The 21,579-nt window shown below is 42.0% G+C and overlaps 3 protein-coding genes across 5 annotated transcripts in view; all 3 read left to right on the top strand.

Annotated features, from left to right (window-relative positions):
• Window positions 1-284: 284 nt before the first annotated feature.
• Window positions 285-11,737, top strand: ttll6 (tubulin tyrosine ligase-like family, member 6). Of its 3 annotated transcripts, XM_062526267.1 has the most exons (16): window positions 285-433; window positions 1,309-1,472; window positions 3,307-3,474; window positions 4,006-4,043; window positions 4,442-4,560; window positions 4,685-4,815; window positions 5,282-5,438; window positions 5,992-6,135; window positions 6,311-6,396; window positions 6,517-6,742; window positions 7,049-7,227; window positions 7,675-7,863; window positions 8,145-8,328; window positions 8,822-9,079; window positions 9,727-10,039; window positions 10,947-11,737. In XM_062526267.1, the coding sequence occupies exons 3-16, from the start codon at window positions 3,308-3,310 to the stop codon at window positions 11,183-11,185; spliced, it is 2,430 nt and encodes an 809-aa protein (XP_062382251.1). In that variant the 5' UTR covers window positions 285-433; window positions 1,309-1,472; window position 3,307; the 3' UTR covers window positions 11,186-11,737. The 3 variants fall into 3 exon arrangements, with proteins under 3 accessions (XP_062382251.1, XP_062382253.1, XP_062382252.1); XM_062526269.1 differs by lacking the exons at window positions 285-433; window positions 1,309-1,472 and having other exon boundaries at window positions 3,405-3,474; window positions 4,003-4,043; XM_062526268.1 differs by lacking the exons at window positions 285-433; window positions 1,309-1,472; window positions 3,307-3,474 and having other exon boundaries at window positions 4,003-4,043; window positions 8,145-8,307.
• A 3,063-nt stretch (window positions 11,738-14,800) lies between these two features.
• hoxb8b (homeobox B8b) lies at window positions 14,801-16,660 on the top strand. The gene is made up of 2 exons (XM_062526105.1): window positions 14,801-15,218; window positions 16,328-16,660. The coding sequence occupies exons 1-2, from the start codon at window positions 14,801-14,803 to the stop codon at window positions 16,633-16,635; spliced, it is 726 nt and encodes a 241-aa protein (XP_062382089.1). The 3' UTR covers window positions 16,636-16,660.
• A 3,765-nt stretch (window positions 16,661-20,425) lies between these two features.
• The window catches only part of LOC134070286 (homeobox protein Hox-B3a-like), a 22,424-nt gene continuing 21,270 nt past the window's right edge, over window positions 20,426-21,579 (top strand). The window contains exon 1 of the mRNA XM_062526589.1: window positions 20,426-20,634. The gene's annotated coding sequence lies outside the window, so the exon portion shown is untranslated. The remainder of the gene's footprint in view (window positions 20,635-21,579) is intronic.

Below are 21,579 nucleotides of genomic sequence, written 5' to 3'. Positions count from 1 at the left end.
GCAAGATATGACTCATGTTGCCTATACTACACCCCTGACATTTTCATGATGAAAACACATTTATTTTTGGTTTATGGACTTTAACTGGACATACGAAATCAACCAGACATACGTGCTGCTATCTTGACACAGGCTGTAGAACCTAGATCTAGTAGGCTACTAGAATCTAGTTCTAGATCTAGTTCTAGATCTAAATCTGGCCACTGCATGTTAACACGTGTGTTACTAAGCGTGGTGTTGCTATAGCAACAGTCAAGGGCTGTCCTACTGTAGCAGATTAGCAGCAGCATAGAAATGGATCACTGAAAGAATAACTTGAACTCGTAGCATAGGACACTTTATTACGATTTCCTGTTGTCACGGCATTATATATACCGACAAGTTCTCCAAATAATTTTGAAGAACCTGTCTACAACACCAAGTAACGTGGTGGGTGAGTGAAAAAGTTGATACTTCGAGCCAGTTTACGTTAGCTATCGTGTTAGCATAGCCGATGGTTTCCAAGTACTAGAGCTTAGGATACTTTGTAACCACTTGTGCAACTTTGTTGTGACGCTAGTCAGTAATCAACCAGTTGGTGATACAAATTAACAACTTCCCACGTGCCATTAAGTTGGCTTGACATCTGATTTGATAGCATGGGGGTATTGAGGAAAAATATTCTCAATATTTGGAGTAGATACACCTGTTACAATTTATCGATAACCTACTTCTTGATTGGTTTATACCAGTACTCGATTAAATGACCTGCCATAGGCTAGGCTACGCAAAGAGTTAGCTACTGTTTAGCAAAAGGACTGTCCTAAGCTTCAAACCTCAATCCTCAAACTTTATATCAAAATGATTCCATCACGCTTACTTACTGTAGCCAATCTTCTGTGACTGTCGAAGGGACATTATGTTGAGTTGTTTCTATTAAACTCTGTAATAACTATGTATTGCACTAAATGTCATAAGTTACTCTGTCATGACCAAAATGTGCTTCCTTTTGTGATTGATACCATTGTGCTGTAGGCTAGTCGTCTATGATCCATCATACTTTTTTTGCACAGATTTTGCTCAGGGTGCCAAGATGCAGCACTTCTCTAATTACCTCTGACAAATATCAGGGATTATCCCTCTCAAGTCCTCCCCTACACTTCTCCTGATAATCATTTTCTCCCTGTGTTGGCTGGGTATCAGGTGTTTGTCTTCTGTGCGTCTAATTGGTCACACAATCCTCACAGGGGCTCAATGTGTCAGAGTGTAAGTGTATACAAGTTGGGGCCACCCCAGTGCTGAGGGGACAAATTTGCTCCATTTTGTTAGGGATTACATACCAGTGGGGGGATGTGGGCACATATGCTTGCCACAGTCGGAGAGGACCAGTTCCGAAGGTCCAGCTGAAATTTGGGGACCAGGTCGACCCCACCTAGGCTCTGAAGAGTGGGGAGTCCATCTGCATCATTCTCTTCCCGTGATCCATCATAAAGGTAAATGTTGTTTCAAATGATTGACGTTATATGGAAGTCTTTACCTTTGAATGTATGTCCTTCTGATGCATGGTGTTTGATGAATTTATAGGAGTGATACGGTTGCAGTAATAGTAATTTGCACTTGTGTTGACATGAGCTACATGTATACAAATGTGAATGGTGGGATTTGTTCACACTAGTTCCTGTGTGGGACCCTTTGGAAAGGTACATTATGGTGTAGCCTAATGAATGTCAATTATCTGTCAGCGACCATCCATACTCTCTTTAGATAATTAGGAATATGAGGAAGGACTCATGCATTTTTTATGTGTTCACGTGCCTTTGTGTCAGTTAGTTGCATACTACTACACCCAGACCCTGTAAACCAATAAGCGCCATTTATATAAGACTGGTAATTTGAACATATAGATCCTTAAAGAAATCCAATGAGGGCTTTGTTGTAATACTAGCCACCCCCTTGAGAGGTCAGTGGGCCGTTGCAGCCTAGCTCCCTGCCAAGAGTTCAAGGCCAGGATTATCCAGCTCGCTGGCTCAGAATACCGTTACCCAGCACCCAGGCCTCCTGCAGGCATCAGGGATGTTCCCCTCCATGTCCTCCCCTACCTGTGCCTCCCTCGCTTGGGCGCATTGAAAATTATCCGTGGCAATGACCTGAGCTGCACCTGGTTGATCTCAGCTGCTTTGACAGTGGTCAGACAGGGCGGGCAGTGTCCAGAATGACAGCTTGATCCTTCAAGGGTATAAGGTTCACTGTCTGAAGTTTCCTTCTGTCTAAGATAATGTCCGTCTTGGAGCATTGTGTGAGGGCAAAATAGACCTCTTTAATTACTTAGAATCTGTTCAAGTAAACATGCAGGTCTGCATTATGATTTTTTTTGTGTGTGTCTCCTCAAGTGCAGATGTAGGCTAAGCCTGTTGTCTGCATACCTCTGTGCATGCTTACTCTTGTATGACTGTGTGTAATGGGCTGGTGACAGCTAGATTACTCACCTGAGGAGAGAAATGGAAATAGAAACATGATGCAGCAGCCCCCTCTCTGACACACTACATGGCGTACTCTGATAGGGTTGATAGAGTTTCATTGTGCGACCGTGACTTCACATGAAAGCCGAAAGCGACGGGTTGTTTGCCTGTCATAGCAAAATCTCATTTTCACAAGTCCCGTGAGTATTTACCGTGACGAATGTAGTGCCTGTGCCGTGCACTCTCTCTGTACCACTCCTCCCCCCCCTCCACTGCCTCACTTGCCGCATGTTTTATTAAATATTTTTACTGCGCTGACACCCGAGCCTGATGGCCTTGTTGAAATGGCATGCTGACATTTTTCCTGGTAAACGTTATTCAGGACACTCAAGGAATTCTAAAGGAAGATGTTGAAAGTTGATTTGCAGATTAATCATTATTTTACAGTCTACAGTAGGTGCACATATTCCATTAGATGACCTTTACTGTATCTTTACATCCAGATTCTTATTTTTGTTTGTCGGATAGGAGCATTGACCAAGAGGCCTTTAATCAGTTTGTTTATGTGTCAGACACACCGTTCATGAGATAACAATTTAAACCATCTCTAATCCATGTAACAGCAACCAATCCCATTTCTTTGAATGGGGGGTGGATTAATTACTGTGCTATTTTGATCAGCCAGTTCTTACAATAAGGTGCACTGCTTCAAAGGTCTTGCATGACTTATTTATCTTAACTTATTCAACTTTGTTTTTTCATCGTTATAATGGTACAGATACAAATATACCAACGGTGTTGATACCAGTGTTATTGTTTGGTGTGCATGGGTAGTTATTCACAGCATGCTCTGCTGGTTGTTCCGTAGAATGGGCTTGCCCGTACCAGACGGGTCAGAGAAGGACGCCCAGGTGGAGCCCTGTAAGGGGGTGGTTGATGCTGGAGAGGAGGGGGAGGGATGGGGCAGTGACAGCCAGCCAGAGGCCCCTACACCTCCATCCATAGATGGCAAGAGGAAAAAGAAGAGGAAAAAAAGGTAGGCTGCACTACTTTGAATATTTAAAGTACTGTAGAGTAGAGTATACTTAGTATCCTTATTATGATTTTTTTTATTTTATTTGCCTCACCTGAATATTGTAGCCTGGCTATCACTAGACGAAAGGAAGGAAATTTGGTCAGAGAAAGAATTACTTCATTCCCTTCTGATTTCCAAGGGACGTAACCAGCAGTGAAATTACACTTAGATTGGTACATGAAACTCTTACCAAATCTTTTACAAACAAACATGCATTTCAGGTGGCACAGAAAACAACACTGGGCTCTCTAAGAACAGATATATAAAGAACCATTAGCAACACTAGCATCAATATCATGGTATCATATCCGCCACTGAATAGCTGCAAACACTGAGGTCCTGACAGCTGTTCCATCAGTGACCTGTCCAGTGAGAACGATGATTGTTGAGTGCCTCTGTGCCGAGTGAAGATGGGCAGGGAGAGGAGGAGGCACTAGGGCCTCCCAGCAAGGCACATGTCTGTCCCACTGTCTGCATCTTCTCTTCCAGATGACTGTGGATAAATCTCGCCAACTGCAAGTACGAGAGTGGTAAGTTAACTTGCATTTAGAGATGCTTGTATTTCCTCAAACAATTTGTACGGAGATGTCTTTTTTTATGTTTTGGCAGATGTAGCCAGTTGTCACTTTCCATATTCCATTCAGTCATTTGTTTCGCAATCGTAGAAACAGCTTTCCTGTTTGCCCAACTGACCTTACCCCTATAGTTGCATCAGTCGTATCATTAAGGATTCAAAGATTTTTATTTGTCACATACATAGAGATACTGTTTTGAAACATGTAGTGAAATAGCATTAACTGTGTACAGCTGCATCACATTGTTTGTTGTGGAAGATGGAGCAAAAATAAGTGAAGTGAAAGATCATTGTTGTCCATATAAGTGCACTTATGTCTGGTGTTAATGTTGCAATTCCTTCTTTGTTGATTAGTCCGTCGAGCTGCCCATAAGTATGGGCTAAGGGAGGCTGCAGAAGGAGAAGACTGGACCTTGTTCTGGACAGACTGCTCTGTCTCTCTGGACCGGGTCATGGAAATGAAACGATACCAGGTACCAGCATCTTCCTGGAGTGTTGGTCTAGTGTCACCATTGCTCATGGCTGTGTGTACAGATGTCTCTGCCAGATCGGCGTTGTTTGATAAGTCTACTCTTGTCTCATGTCGCCCCCTCGCAGAAGATCAACCATTTCCCGGGCATGAGCGAGATCTGCAGGAAGGACCTGCTGGCTCGCAACATGAACCGCATGCTGAAGCTTTTCCCTAAAGACTACAACATCTTCCCCCGCACCTGGTGCCTCCCAGCTGAGTGAGTAAGCAGCCCAGCTCAACAAAGAATATGAGCTATGATGAAAATGAATTAATGAATTAATTAATTAATGATGATGTTGTATGTAATAACTAACATGATCGAAATGGGTAGTAGCTCCATTTCATTTTTTAAGCTCCCATTCAAAGTAACTAGAACACAGCCATATATCTTTAGAAAGTCTGGTCACTTTGTAAGTACTTGAAAAGACAGCGAGACATCTAAATTTGAGCAGGCTATGTGATACAAAGACATTAAACATTGAATGGACAGAAGAAATAACGAACGAGCCAAGCCCTAGGAGGACACCATTGGGCTGTGGTTTGATGATTTAAACCGGTGAAATCTAACTCTCACACCCTCCCTTTCACACACACACACACACACACACACACACACACACACACATGCACACATACGCACACACACACACACACACACACACACACGCACATGCTCCTTGCAGTTACAGCGACTTTCAAGCCTACACGCGAGCCAAAAAGTACAAGACGTACATCTGCAAGCCGGACTCCGGCTGCCAAGGCCGAGGTATCTTCCTCACCAAGTCAAGCAAGGACATCAAACCAGGGGAGCACATGATCTGCCAGGTGTACGTCTCGCGGGTGAGATTACACTTTTCTTGCACACACCTTGGTGCTGCACTTTTCTTGGCTCCTGCATGCACAAGCACATTTCATTTGACCCAAGCACCTTTTGTATTTGCTATGTACTGTATTATATGTATTTGCTATGTACTGTATATACTCTACAGTAATTTCCCCGCATATAAGCCGCATTGTATATAAGCCGCAGGACAGTGTTTTATGCAAGTTAGAAGAAACAAAACCATATTAACACCATATTAACTGCCCCCCTGTATTAACCTCGTAGTGGAAGAAATTTTGCCAAATCAATGTATAAGCCACGGCTAATAGTCGGGAAATTACGGTATATAGCTGCATGGTGATGTTAAGCCATTTCAGCCATTTTGAATGAATCATTCTTTTCAACAACAACAACAAAAAAATGTTTTTCATAATAATACAAAAAAACGTTCACACAAATGATTTGTTTCTCCTGTATTCAATCTTGGGATGGAAAGTAATTCTCAAATAATTGTTGTTCATGCACTTCATGTTGATTCTAAAATTGATGAGACCCATTCTCTGCACGCAGCCTTTCATAATCGACGGCTTCAAGTTTGACCTCAGGATCTACGTCCTGGTGACGTCCTGCGACCCCTTCCGTATCTTCCTGTATAAAGAGGGCCTGGCTCGCTTCTGCACCACGCAGTACAACGATCCCATCGGCAGCAATTTGGTGAGAGCACCGCCATTTTCACACCTTAACAAATGAAATATCACACATTTTAATCCCTTCTTATAGCCATTTGAAATGTAATACATGTTAGCTTGTGTCTAGATTACACAGAAACTAGATGTAGTGTCGTTTGTCTCTGTGCATGTTTTTGTTACACTTGTTGTTTCATTGACAGGGTGATGTTTGCATGCATCTGACCAACTATGCCATCAACAAACACAGTGAGAACTTTGTACGTGATGATGACACAGGTAGCAAGAGGTAATAAATGCACCTGCATGTCTACACCTGAGGGTGACTCATGATGTTTTTTTTAGTGGATGTAATCCAGTATAGGATTGATATAGAAGTGTTTTTCATTGTTTTTGCATTCGCACTTAGGAAACTGTCCACCTTCAACAAGCACCTGGAGTCCATGTGCTACAACACGGAGAAGATGTGGCTGGACATCGAGGACGTGATCATAAAGACGCTGATCTCGGCCCACCCCATCCTCAAGCACAACTACCACACCTGCTTCCCCAACCACGCCGCGGGCAGCGCCTGCTTTGAGATCCTGGGCTTCGACGTGCTGCTGGACCACAGGCTGAAGCCGTGGCTGCTCGAAGTAAGGCTACTTCTTTTACCTGTCTTGAGCATGCTCATGTGTGTGTTGTGTGTGAATTTGTCTGTGTGTGTGAGTGTTAGTGTCTTTCTTTTACTTTGATATTGAATTAATTGTGTTGATGTATACTAATAACTTCTTGAGCTTGGGTATGTGTCCAAAATGTTGGATATAACGTAAGACTCTTTTCTTTATTTGTTTTTTTTGCTTAAACATTAATTTTCACTTCATCGTCGCGCGTGTGTGTGTGTGTGTGTGTGTGTGTGTGTGTGTGTGTGTGTGTGTGTGTGTGTGTTTCGGCCTGCACAGGTCAACCACTCCCCCAGCTTCACCACCGACTCTCGGCTCGACCGGGAGGTGAAGGACGGGCTCCTGTACGACACCCTGGTGCTCATCAATCTGTGCGCCTGCGACCGCCGCAAGATCACCGAGGAGGAGAAACGCCGCGTCAAGGAGAGGCTGCAGCAGAACCGCTCCAGAGAGGCCAGGTGATCATCAGCGTCCCAACACACGCGCACACACACACACACACACACGCACACACAAGCATACACAAAAATATATAAATGCACTATATTCACATGCTAGTATATCCAGAACGCACACACACGCACACACATTACATACACAAACATATATCCATGCAGTATATTCACACGCTCATAACAGAGTGGATGGGGTCACATTCAAATGGACGTGCTGTATCCATTCACTAACCTGGAAAGCTCAAAAAACATTTGGATTCCACCAATAATTATGCTGAAGAATTTTTTTCTGTTGCCGTTCTTTTCCAACTGTCATTGACCTTCAACATATTCAGACATAACATAATACTGTCTGTGACTTAATCTTACCCAATGCTTACCGTGTGTGTGTGTATGTGTGTGTGTGTATGTGTGTGTGTGCGTGTATGTGTGTGTGTGTGTGTGTGTCAGGAGTGAGGAGCTGCGTCAGTCGCACGCGGCCAGCGTGGAGCAGATGGAGAGGTACGAGGCCAAGCACATGGGGGGCTTCCGCCGCATCTTCCCCCGCGAGGGCGCCGAGAAGTACGAGAAATACTTCAAGCACAGCAGCTCGCTCTTCCAGGAGACGGCCGCCTCCAAGGCCAGGGAGGAGTGCGCCAGGTTCGCCAGCACGCAGACACACACACACACACACACACACACACACATACATACAGTCAATATTCACACTAGTAGGAGTCAGGCCGGCAGCTATTAAGCACTTATCTTGATGCTGAACATTCTACCCATTAGTTTGCAAGTATTCAGAAATACAGAGTGTGTTTGTTCTGGCTGCATACTTACGTGTCATTGTATTGTGTCAACTCTGTGTGTGTGTGTCTGTGTGTGTGTGTGTGTGTGTCTGTGTGTCTGTGTGTCTGTGTGTCTGTGTGTGTGTGCAGGCAGCAGCTGCAGGAGCTGCGTCTGAAGCGGGAGCAGAAGGAACGCGATCAGAAGACGGGCCGCCGGAAGGAGCTACAGGGAGAGTCGGCCGGAGAGAGAGCCAAGCCCCACAGACTCAACGCTCGCCTCTCCCACTCCAGCCCCAACCCACAGCAGCTCAGCGTGAGTGCTCTCTCTCTCTGCGTGAGTAGGGGTCCGGTGTGTGTGTGTGTGTGTGTGTGTGTGTGTCTGGAGGGCTGTCTGTGTGTGCATGTGTAGTTATTTCTGTCTGTGAACTTTGTGCAGTCTTTCTAACATTTCTAAAATCTAAAATTCAAAAATGTTCTTTGTTCTTTGAGTGAATTTATTGTGTTTAAGCAGAGGTGGACATCCCGGGTTCAGAAAGTAAAAGTCCTGCCAAGAATCTGATCCAACCATCCAACCAACCACCTCATTCTAATTAGCAGCCAGGTAGATTAGATCATTAGAGATATCACCTGTGTGAAGTACAACACAGGTAGAAAGAATATATGGCAGGACTTTTACTCTCTGGGACCGGGATGTCCACCTTTGTGTTTAAGGCAAATTGTCATTGTCATGTCTTACTTTTCATGGCATCATGTCTGCAGTACCACGTGTGTCCACCAGATGGCAGCAAATCTGTGCCGCTCCTAAAGTGCTCCTCTCTCTTCTCCAGCTTCTGACGATCCCCCCTCTCCCTCCCCCTGGGGGCAGGTCATCCTCTCAGCTGGACCTATCGGATGAGGAGGAGGCGGAGCGCTTCAGCGGCCTCCGCCAACGGGAGAGCCTGCTCAGGGACCTGGGCGTGGTCGACCAAGTGTACCAGCTCCTCCAGGGATCCAGGCCTCCGCCCACGCCCTGTCCGGTGGAGCATCAAAAGCACCACCACCACCACCACCTCCACCTCCACGACCACCAGCACAAGTCCAGCAAGGTGAGGGGTGCCGGGTCAGCTTCATAGAAGACGGGTCAAGGCCCATTATCTTATTTTTTTTATTTTCTCTACAAACATCCAGAGCAGTCAACTTAATGCCTCTCCCCCCTTTATCGTCTTTCCCACTAAATGGGGATACTCCGTGAACCACCCACATCCTATAGGCACCACAGAAATATACTCAATGTATTGATTTTTCTCTTGGATGATTTATTTTTTTAATACATCAACAATATACCAGTGATATTACAGTTGTAATAAGTACTTTTGAAATAAATGTTAGAAATGATTTGTGTTTTTGATCCGTCGACACTCATGCTTTTCGGCACTTGAGAGAGCTGTAGACATGTCGTCATTCAAACAATATGACATGACAATTGTTGTTTTGTTGTGGGTGATTACCACAGGTGTTTACTCTTGTCTACATGAAAAATGGCAATTGATATAGTTAGTGGTTTTAATGTTTTTAATAAAAAAATATTTTCATAGTTGGATATAAAGGTTAAATATACTGAATACAAGTGAATTATGCTCACTAATATTGTAAATATGCAAACACGTTAAATAAGTAAATAAATGTAGAATATCATGTTGTCCACTGTACGCTGTTGTAGACGTTTGTGGGTCTTCTCCCTGTGTGTCCCCAGCTGGCGGAGTTCCTGCGCCAGAAGCAGCCGTGTGCGCTGCTGGAGCGGCCGGTGGTGCCGGGGGCCAAGCCCTGCCTGCAGTACATCCCCGCGCAGCTCATCCAGCAGCAGCAGACGCCAGCGCCGCAGTCGCTGCCCGCGCACTGGCCCTGGAGCCCGCTGGAGCGCGGCGGGGTGCACGTGGGGTCTCTGCACAGCGACCCCCCCTTCCTGCAGCACTACGGTGGCCCCGAGGAGGACACGGCGCTGGGGGAGCTCTGCTTCACGGGAGACCCCAAGAGGTCCACCAGCACACAGCGCATGCCCTGGGCGAGTGAGTACCTCAAACACAGAGTTACCTCAAGTCACGACACGCCAGAAATGAGCTGGACCCTTTATGTGGACTTTTGTAGATTTTAGTCAGTAGGACTAAGGATTAAGCGTTTCCTAACTATAAAATGGAGCCATTTTTTTGTGAAGCATTAATCCATGGAAATGTGACTGCAATTTATTTATATGAGCAGTAATTTTAAATAACCGGCTACAGGCATTTTTCTGAAATGTAGAACTTCTTGTGGGCCCTTTCCTAATTTGGGCGGACTGAAGAAAATGGCTTTGATAAGTTTGACTGCCAGTGAAGTAATTGAGAAACAACTAACACATTGACATATGGAGTATAACATATCCTAAAGAAATAATAGTAAATAACTCAAAGCACATGTATTTTGTATGCAATATGAGGTAATGGATTAGAAATGCTAAACATTATAACTGTTTTTCACATCACACATTGACATTTCACATTTCATGCCATCATTTGTATTGGCGATGCCACTTGGAAGGCATATTGTGTTTTCCCTCTTTATTCACTCTCTATTTGATTCCCTGTTGTCTCTTCCATCTTCGCTGGGATTCCTCCTCTATTTCTTACCTTATGTCCTTCCCTCATTGTCCTTCCCGTTGATCCTCTCTGCTGTGTCACTACGCCCTCACTTTTCTCCTGTTATTCATTCTTAAACTAGAATTTATATTCCCCTATTCTGTCACTCTCTCAGAACAAATAATGCCTATTTTAATGACTGAATAAACTTGTTGTCAAATGTACAATCCAGAAAGTCTGTAGCGGGTATATATTATTGATATAAAACAGACATTTAGTAAGATGTGGTATTAACGAAGAAAAAAAATTTCTATATGTCTTTGTTTTCTGATTCTCGCTCTTCTTTTGGTGGCCTCCTCAGTCGCAGCTCGGCAGGGCAGTATGAGCTCCTCGTTCGCCGAGGTCCGGGCACGGACGGCTGCCGCCTCCCAGCTGGCCATGGGTCGGATGCCCTGCGCCGCGCTGACCCGCTCCGACTCCCGGACCCTGCAGAACCTCTTCATCATCTCCACGCCCGCCCCCCTGGTCCCGCGGCCCGACCTCTCGCACGGCCTCCGCCGCTGCCGCCGCAAAGTCCCCCAACATCAGCAGGAGCGCTAACGCCACGCACACCCAAAACACACACACACACACACGCACATGCCCACACACACACACACACACACACACACACACACACACACACACACACACACTCACACAGACAGACAGACATAACACCAAGGGGAGTGGGGGACGAAGCAAAGGGACTTATTCTATCGAAAGTCCAGAAAGAGTCTCTGCACTCTCATCGTGTTCTGGTAATACTCTCTCTCTTTTTTTACGGAATATAACACAAAATTAATTTTTACTCTTTCAATAAGCTGTGGTGAGATTTTTTTTTTACTGAAACATGAACTAATGCACATAAATGCATTTGCACACGTGAGAAATGGGCCTTATCACTTTTTCAGTTCACTGAGGAGTTTTTTTTTTTAAATGTGAATTTCACTTGAGTCTACCGAGGGGCAGCCTGAATGTGAATTGCTCTCGGACCAGCCTTTTGTGTGTGCTTTCTCTCTTACTCGCTGTGCACAAACATCCTTCAAAGCATATTACCTCACTTGGAGCCACTGGCAATAAACCACTCAAATAAATCTCATGAATGTAGGCATCAAACACTGTTGTTTTGTTGCTTCACTTTTGCTTCAAGAGGTTGGTCATGGAAAAGGGGTTTAAGAGGTGGTGGGAACGAGACACAACAAAGTCGTATTCCTTTCAGCAACACTGTTTCTGAATTGTGTGTGTGTGTGTGTGTGTGTGTGTGTGTGTGTGTGTGTGTGTGTGTGTGTGTGTGTGTGTGTATAGGGAGGGGGGTGTATCCAAGCTTCATATCTTATCAAATGGGTATAATTGTCTTGATGCTCTTCCAGAACTGTTGTGCTATACTGGCGACACTGAAACAAGTCACTTGGCACTCTTGTCGTGAAGAATATTAATTTCAGGGCGAGAAGATAATACATTTTCTAATTACTAAATTATATGAGACTGAGTCTGCATTCTGCCCTCATTTGCTTTCATTTAATCTTCCGCTTTAATTTACTCTCCAAAATAGCTCATCATCTAGTGCAAATAAAAATATTATATAATTATATTTATTATATAATATCATTATTAGCCTATACAAGATAGAAAGAGTCTCATCGATTTTATTTTAATTCAAACACACTGCATTTTTAGTTTTCGTTTTAAAATTCATTATTATGCATATAGCCAACGTTTAAGAAAGAAAAACAGTGCCACCAGCTCATATCACCTGCATAGACTATGTAGGCTAGGTTAATGTTAAATATTTACATTTTGGATATTCATTTCGTTCATGTTTGGTCCCATTGTTTTCTGTTACGCCTGAATAGAGGCTATTTAAAATAGTGCGTCTTCATTTTATATAACCAAAGCGTAAAGTTCTTCATGTTTTAAGTTAGATGGAACATTTCGATTCTTTATTCATATCTTGAACGCAGCAAATCGTTTTAGAATGTAGGGAAATGTAAGGACAAGATGACTTATTCATATAGGCCTACAGTTTTTTTTTTAATATACAGAATTGTATGGAAAAATATAGAGCTAGCCTAATTGTTTGAAGAAATTATGCAAACGGGAGCGATTATTTTTTACATTATTTGAGAGGAATGGAAACGTGTGGTGTAGTTCATGTCAGCACATAAAACGTTATTAGGTGACATAAAAATCTTTACTCTCCTGCAAAAAAACTTTACTTGAAGGAAGGCTGTTTGAAATTGAGCCTGCTCCGTACATTCCACCTGAGGCCAATTTCAATATCTTGCCTTAATATCTCGTTTTACAGGATCATAAAATATAGCATAAATAGGCCTAACAATTTATGAATTTGTTGGAAACAAGTAATAATAATAGGCTAATAATAATGATAATAATAATATATATATATTATTATTATTAGTAGTAGTAGTAGTAGTAGTAATGTTACACAACAACATATTTATAAAGGATAAACATTTTACCATATAACCTGTTTTCGCACGGATTTGTCTTTCAAAAACACTCACGAAAGATTGGCAGAGAAGTCCAGTTGTTGAAAAAAATGTCTGTAGGGTATGCCTATGTGCTCTGCATAGCCCACTGTATTGGTCGTGACTTGCAATTCCATTAAATGCTTTGAGTTGCAAGCTATTCGCATAAATAATTCACATAAATAACGTGCAATAGCCAAATCAGATCTGCAAAACAGCCCAACCGGCTGCATTAGAAACTGCAGGTATAACATTTTGTGATTTTGAAAATGTGAAAATGTTGTCATCTATTGGCGAAATGTAAGAACACAAACATTAAATGAAGGATCATTTGATGATGCCTGGGAGATGTTAGACACCTCGTGCAATTAAAAAGTAGCCTACTACAACAAAACTTGAGAATATCCATCCCTTCGATAGGCTATATTTTGTCGTGTTATGGTTACTGTATAGTATTATAAATAATGTTCAATTACATGATGAGAAATAATTATTTGTCCATTCGCAACAATAACAATTCTATTAGGCATATTTTATATATGGATGGGCACAAGGTAGTATCACGTTGACATCTTTGCTGTTCTCTCCTGGCTGCTATTGCAGAACTTTGCCACACGGTGACATTGTAGGCCTAAGTTATGGCTACACGCCGGACTGCAGGGACTCGATATGCAATTTTCACATTAGCCATAGACAACTGCGAAAATGAGGACGGGCCAATTGCATTATTTCTCTGATTAGTATATCTAAATGGTTCTTTAAAATTGACTGATAAAACACTGACATATTACAATTAATGGAAACCGAGTAGAGACTTAGCCACTGGAGCTGTGATAGATGAAGGATCAACCATAGAAATGATGGTATCAAAATGTATTTTTTAATTTATTTTTGATTAGCCTAGTAGCCTATTTGTTTATAGGCTTTTCCTTTTTTATATAACAAATGATTGTAGCCTATATTACACATAATAGCTTAACAAATTAAGACATCACAGTTTAGGTCCACTAATTAAAATAAATGCAAACAAATAAAGTAGAACAGAGTTTTAAGAAATGGAAAGTGACAGAAATTATAGACTTTTCTCTAAGAAGAGGAAAAACAAGCTGCTTCGCAACACCTTTAAACCGATCAACAACACAGCTCCAAGTCTGCCTCCAGGACTCACGATACACTTGCCTTCACCAGTGCGTAGACTCTCACTCCACCTCTCTCTTTTCACCCCTCCTTTCTCTCATTCTCACTCTCCTGCTCCCTCTTTTCATTTCTCCATTTCCATTCTGTCTTCCTTTTCCTATCACAAGCACGCGCTTTGTCTGGTTGAAGATGCTGAAGCTGGGCTAGGGGATTCAGATTGGACACCCATTACTGAGAGACGCAACATATCTAAATATGAATGTCTTATTCTACTTCACGCCTATGGAGTGAACTGCAGGTTACAATTGGTTATTGTGTTCTGTTGGACCCATAGGCTCCAGCCATGCGGGATAACCCATGGAAAAAGACATGGTAACACTGTCTTGACTGGCATGAATATTTACGACGTTTCAAGAATTATCTCAGATTGAGGGAGTTCTCTCATTTACATACTGGGATTGTTTCATGACTTACGGTTGAGTCCCTGTCACACAAAGAAACTTCTGAATTTATGATCTAAAACCAGCTACAGACTACAAGGCTAAACATGAGTTCTTATTTTGTAAATCCTCTTTTTTCTAAATACAAAAGCGGCGATTCCTTGCGGCCGAACTACTACGAGTGCGCTGGATTTACCCAGGACCTTGGAGGTAGACCCACTGTAGTTTATGGAGCCGGAACAGGAGCCACTTTCCAGCATCCAAGTCAGTTGCCGGAGTTTTACCATCACGGAACATCATCGCTCTCCCACGCGACTTACCAGCAGAACCCGTGCGCCGTGCCATATCACGCGGATCCTACGGGAAACCTTTATGGACAGGATGCGCTACAGAGTTTTTTCGGAACCCCAAACCAGGACCTGAATCCATTCGGTGACTGCAGTTTGAAAGCCAGCGGGATCGGTGAGGATTCTGACAGCGCAGACCAATGCTCATCGCAACTCTTCCCGTGGATGCGACCACAAGGTGAGTTGGTGTAAGATCTAACAAGCAGTGTGAAACATCACTGAGGGTATAAAACCGGACTAATTACCCGCAATTAAGCAGTATAATCATTTCCTCAGTCTACTGTTTGGAGGACAATGACGCATTTTATGGCAACCAAACGTGAATTGCAGCCACGTTAACAACACTCTTGAGGTGACTTCAAACTTTCACCTCCTTTATTGATTTTTCCTTTCAATATCTTCCATCTTTGCTACGAAATAGCCTACACTGAAAATACCTGTGCTGGCCTCGTGCAACTTTGATGACTATAATGAACTGTTTGTTTGGATTAGGATAATGTTTGGTTAGTCTATGCGTCAACGTGCATTGCCATTTAATAAGATGTTTTGGTCGTTGAGGACAACCTTGAAAAACGATTGTAATTTTTGTCTCTGGAATTAATTTGTTTTCAAAGCATAGCGTACAGTTTTACACTGTAGGCTGTGTTCCTGAGGGCTATGTTTATCTAGGCTTTGTCTTGGATTCCTATGATGTTAGTTTGTCGTCCATAAGCCTAATTTTGAACAGGTTCAACTGTTTTTTTTTTTTTTTTTTTATATATATATATTATCATTATTATTTTGTTTATGGCTCCATGGTTTACTTTTTGCGCCTACACAAGGTATCTGTGTCATTCTCATACACATATGTATGTGTGTGTGTGTGTGTGTGTGTGTGTGTGTGTGTGTGTGTGTGTGTGTGTGTGTGTGTGTGTGTGTGTGTGTGTGTGTGTGTGTGTGTGTGTGTGTGTGAGAGAGAGAGAGAGAGAGAGAGAGAGTGAGAGCGATAGAGAGAGATGGAGTGAGTGAGTGAGTGAGTGAGTGAGTGTGTGTGTGTGTGTGTGTGTGTGTGTGTGCGCGCGTGTGCGTCTAGAAGCCCCCAACTTTAAAACATGTTCTTTTATGAAATATAGGCCTATTGCCAGCACAGGGGACAATTTTGCAGAACATGGGCTCCCTGACAGATCACTGGTCGTTTTTCCTTCCCAATAGGCCATTGTATTATGACAGTAACTATGACTTAGGAAGACGCAGTTGACAACGAATTCATAATTCTCTTTCTCACTATTTGTATTCCTTGTTTTTCAGCCGCCGGCCGCAGGAGAGGCAGGCAGACGTACAGTCGTTACCAGACGCTCGAACTGGAGAAGGAGTTTCTGTTTAACCCCTATTTGACCCGCAAGCGGCGCATCGAGGTGTCGCACGCGCTGGCTCTCACCGAACGGCAGGTGAAAATCTGGTTTCAGAACAGACGCATGAAGTGGAAGAAGGAGAACAACAAAGACAAATTCCCCAGCAGCAAAGCTGAACAGGAAGAAATAGAGAGACAGAGGAGAGAAAACGCCCAGGAGTCAGAGAAAAAGACATCAGAGGACGAGGACTTCAAGAAACTTTAATCGACATGTGTGTGGGGACAGAGGAAACGTTCCGTTGGCCTTGGCAGGTGCATCTCTGAAATCAACAGCCAAGCAGAAATTAGTCTATCTACATTTCATCAAATGCTTTGTACTATTCTCTAGTGTTGATAGAATTAGTTGTAAAAATGAGGGTTTCGTACATACTGTGAGCTCAAATAACGACTAAGTTGTTATTGGAGATTAAACAATGTCAGAGCTGTGACGTTTTCTAGAAACATCTGTAAAATGGCTTCAGTAGACGTGTTTCCTTCTGTAAGTCATGTGATGCACTTTTTGCGTTTACCTTTTTATAATGGAAAAAATAAACAACTTTAGATGTGTACAAACTACCTATATTCATTCCTGTCTACTTGCTCGTATTTTTGTCTGTTAGTGTTGTGTTTTCTTCGGAAAGCATGCTAAAGCGCAAAAGTAGAGGGTACATACTGTGAAACGAATACAAACGTATTTATAACCGCACTACTGAATTTATAAGGGGCAATTCATGACGTGTACTGTTTCTCAACTGCTGTTTTTATTGTCCTGAACTGGAAGCGTCTGTAACTTGAAGTGACAGAGGATGGGTGATTGGGGTTCAATAAAGTTTTTTTCGTAAAAAGGCAAATCCAAGTGTCTCAGCATTTTGTCTCAATTGCGTCTGCAGCACTCCCATGAAAGGGACTCGGTGTTGTTGGACAATCTACCACAGATGCATGTGTGGCTAGATTGTAGGCTAGTTATAAGTCGTCATTTTTTGCCATATCAAAACATTTCAGGAAAAGCAGGATTACGCACAGCAGTTCCTGGACACATGGTAAGTCTTTGATGGTCATCTTAGTAGTAGCCTATAAAAAATATAGTCTGTTTGACAGATTTAGGTAAAACAGTTGTTGCCCTAGAGTAGGCTAATCTTAAATTCTACTACACTGGTGAATCCTGTGTTCATTACCACTCTTCTACCAAATCCTCATCAGAAGACAATGAAAATATGTTCAGTCAATAATGGTCCGTTTGATGCGTTGTGATTTTGTGAGGTATTCTTCAACTTTGTATTTTTCTGAATTATATTGTTGAAACTGCCCATGGCTGTAAACCAGAGTAGGCCTACTGATGTGAAAGGTTTAACGGAAGTGTGAATTAGAGTTAAGAAACGGCTAGTCCTGGATTAGCTTCAGGGAAAGACGAACATAATATGCGTAATATTGTCTTGCAAATATAACCCCATATAGAATAAAACCCTGAAATGGCAACATCATAAGAAAATTAACCAATGTAGGTGTACGCTACACCAGAATATTAACATCATCTTGATCAAATATTACCCCTACATTATTTATTTTTTTGGATTAGATAGGCTATTCCAACGTGATTTATTTTGAATGCTACGGAAATAAAGTTAGGGCAAATGCATAAACAATGGTAGTTAGGAATAGGATTTTATGTCTAGTCCCAAAGTCTGATCCCGGAGACGCTGCTTGGGCCCGCATCTTCTTCCAAGCGTTGGCTACAGACCGACCGACTGACACAAACTTACCATCGTTTCGCCAAATAAACAAACTCCAAACACCAAATTGCTCTCACTATCAAAATACAAGAACATACACATCTGAAAGGGCTGAAATTATTTATTCATAGTTAAGCACACTGTACAGAAAACTATTTTCAAAAAGGCACAGGCGCCCAAAATATGACGATAGGCCAGATATTCTCACAATAAAAACGCCAGAAAGAATGGAAAAGATGCCAAAGGGCATGCAAAATAAAATGCAAAAAATATATAAATCCATAACGAGAGATGGTTCATATGACCTGAAATAAAACAAAATAAAAACGAATCAAGGGTATTTCAGGAGATATTTTCTAGATAGACATATTGTGCTCAAGGGAAAATATTCTCTGGACAGACCGCATAGGCCTACCGATAGCTGCTCATCTGTTCTTATCAGATCATTTTTCGAGATATTCCTGGATTATAATAATGTCATGTCCTATCCTTTCATAAAAACATGACATGATGGCTATTTGGTCAAGCTTAGCCTAGGGTCACATAGCCTATAGGCTATGCTTAATATTTGGCTAGGCCTATAGGTTGAATATCAAGCTATACTGGTGATATGAATAAAGGATCATATTTTGTCCCTAGGCCTATAGGCTATTGGTCTAATACGAAATAGTCTAATATGAACACTGGTTTTCGTTACAGATGTCCAAATACTATAGCCTGTTAAGGTTAGCCTGTTTAGGCCTGCTTTCAATAAGAACTTCGGGTGTTATAGGCTACAATTCAATACAAAATAATATTATGTGGACCTGCTGTTCCCCCACAATTTTAATCCGGACATTTTGACAGGATGTGTGGAATTGAACACGTAGACTGATTATAACCCCATACACGTTATTCAGAATTTTAAAATGGAAAACAACTGTACTTTTCTAAATACGCGCATCATTGCGAAATGTAGCCTACATCGGTTATAGCCTAAACTCTGTTGGGCCATTCCGTTGATCTTGATCTTTGCATATAACATCAGCCGCCATTTCTGTTTTTCACTTTTGTGTCTGTTTCTGTGATGCCATCTTCAAACAATCCTTTGATTTTAATATCTCACCATTTACTTGAAAAACAAACAAGTTAACAAGTAACAAGAAAACATTGCACATTACCTTTGCGTAAATTGTGCAATTATTGCCCAAATTGTTGCCTCAATGCGTAAGAAAATATAGGCCTACTTGAGTAAAAACAAACATGGACAGAAAAAGTTGTCGGATCTTATTCCGATAGACAACGTCTCACCAGACGCTCTGTCGGAAATAGGTTGTATTGGCCAAGTTGTTTTATGGTTTTACAGCATCAATAAAAGTCGGATATAGCTGCTAAAAACAACAAGAAAAGGAAACGGGATCTTTTGTGCCAAAGCTGCATAGAGTTCTAAAGGCCTCGTTGCAGTCCCTATGAAAATCTTTTCTTGTCCCCCAATTTCAAAGGATTTAACAAATATCAAATAGGCCTAGTGTTTTATTTCGATAGGCCACATCACCTTCATCTAGTCTGTTTTTCTGTTGCAAGTATTTTGGAGCATTTCATCTATTGTATCTGTACTCGAGAGAAAGAGCGATGAAGGCTAATTTCTGATACCAACTAATATTTAAAATGCGACCAAGGCCTATTCAAAGCTTGAGGCTCTCTAGACATCCCTCCAGCATAATGCGGTATTCCCAAAGATAATGCAAAGGGCTTGTCCTTCCAAAATAAATAATTAAATGGTTTTGGGATTTTAAAATTTAACCAGCTCAATCGTATGTTCTTGTGTCGCAAAATCACAATATCTAAACAAAGGTTGCCTTCTTTCGGGCTTTCATCTGGTACCTAGATCCTAGAAATGGCTTTATCAGTTTATATTCCAGTATTTCCTACTTGTTTTACGCAAGTAAAGATGGCGTCGTCAGAATTGCTGCTAATGCCCTCATGAAGAAATGCTATAAATTCCTGGTTGTTTATGAAAATTTACAACTTTGTGATAGAACTTTATGAGTGGATCCGCTCTTGGATTGGCTGATGCAGGTCATGTGGACAGCCTGCCGTGAACATGAACTTTTTATGATATCCCAAGTGGTTGGTTATATTGCAGCATTCTTTGACCACGCCACAGTGTCTAACACCTCTGTTTTCTTAGACCTCGTTTCTTTCGTTCAAATTATGCATTGTGCATGTAAGGTAGTTTGTATGTGCTGAAGCTGTTCAGATGGATGAAGCGCCCAATCTCTCCCGCCATGCTAATGAAGCTCTGTGATTGGGATTTCCGTCTCCGTGCAGCGTTGAAAGTGTCAGAACGTCACCGAAGGCTTTGCTCATTTTTCATATAAGTCGACGTTTTTTTTCGATAGGTTCATTATGTGTACTAGCCTCGAACCTTGGCTACAGTTAGTTACGATGAATGACGATAAGCCAGTTGCTTCGTTTGGAGGACTCTCTCGACAGATGAAAAATGACCAACAAAGGTAGGCTCCATGGTAACTCGGCAATGGCATATCACTGATATCGTTGGAAATCTATATCTATATAGACTTTTCTCACCAAAAAAATACGTATAGGCCACGAGCATGTATGTCCTTTGTTAAGGGCTATTTCACTTTTGATTCAGATAACCCAGATTTGCATGAAAGGTGGGCCAAATGTTTGTTTATAATTAAGATGGAAACTTTGCGTTGTTCATCTTTGAAAAGCTATAGCCGTGCGTAAAACTGTCTGGTTGACTACTAAACACCTAAACTGCTACTTTGACTGATTTTTGTCCTAGATTCAAGTAGCATACATTTATCGATTTGTTAGTGTTGCTTGAGTGTGTGCAGGGATATCACTCACAAGATGGCAGCGCCATCAGAAAAGATGGGGAGTGGTGTTGACCATGTAACCTGGTTGTGTGGCTTCATCCTGATGGCGGAGCTAAATGGCGTTCATGGCACTCTTGATATCAGGGGCTTTTGTTTATTTTACATCTTATGTGAATGTACTTGGATAGCTTAAAGGCTATTAGAGTTTTTTGTTATTTCAACGCTCATAGTTTATTATAGACAAATCTGTTGTGTAGCTTCAGATATAGGCAATGTTACTCACGTCTGGCATTGCATAAAACCGTCTGGGCCTGCATTTAATCATGTATATCTTTGGTGTTGGTGGTGTACGTAAATATTCGTCAAAATAAGGATGTAGACCGCTTTGCATGAACACCCTTGCCTGCAAAATATGAATGAGAAATGAATAGCCTATGCTTTCGTTTCGTTATTGCTCTCTGTTGAATAAATCCCTGTGCCATGCAAACTTAAAACAATCTCCATTTGGTAAAATACATCTCCGGAATCGATGGCTAATAGGCATTCATGATGACAAATTAAGCAACACAATGATTGTGGACTACTTAAATGTCTATTTAGAACAATGAGGTC

The sequence above is a fragment of the Sardina pilchardus genome, chromosome 22 (assembly GCF_963854185.1).
Source record: "Sardina pilchardus chromosome 22, fSarPil1.1, whole genome shotgun sequence".
In the NCBI taxonomy this organism is placed as follows: Eukaryota; Metazoa; Chordata; class Actinopteri; order Clupeiformes; family Clupeidae; genus Sardina; species Sardina pilchardus.
This window is presented reverse-complemented; position numbering and strand designations above follow the sequence as displayed.

Coding starts and splice junctions, on each gene's coding strand:
- ttll6 (XM_062526267.1), top strand. CDS start 3,308: ATGGGCTTGCCCGTACCAGACGGGTCAGAGAAGGACGCCCAGGTGGAG. Junction 4,816..5,281: donor ACCTGGTGCCTCCCAGCTGA/GTGAGTAAGCAG, acceptor TGCTCCTTGCAG/TTACAGCGACTTTCAAGCCT. Junction 9,080..9,726: donor ACCAGCACAAGTCCAGCAAG/GTGAGGGGTGCC, acceptor GTGTGTCCCCAG/CTGGCGGAGTTCCTGCGCCA.
- hoxb8b (XM_062526105.1), top strand. CDS start 14,801: ATGAGTTCTTATTTTGTAAATCCTCTTTTTTCTAAATACAAAAGCGGC. Junction 15,219..16,327: donor CCCGTGGATGCGACCACAAG/GTGAGTTGGTGT, acceptor CTTGTTTTTCAG/CCGCCGGCCGCAGGAGAGGC.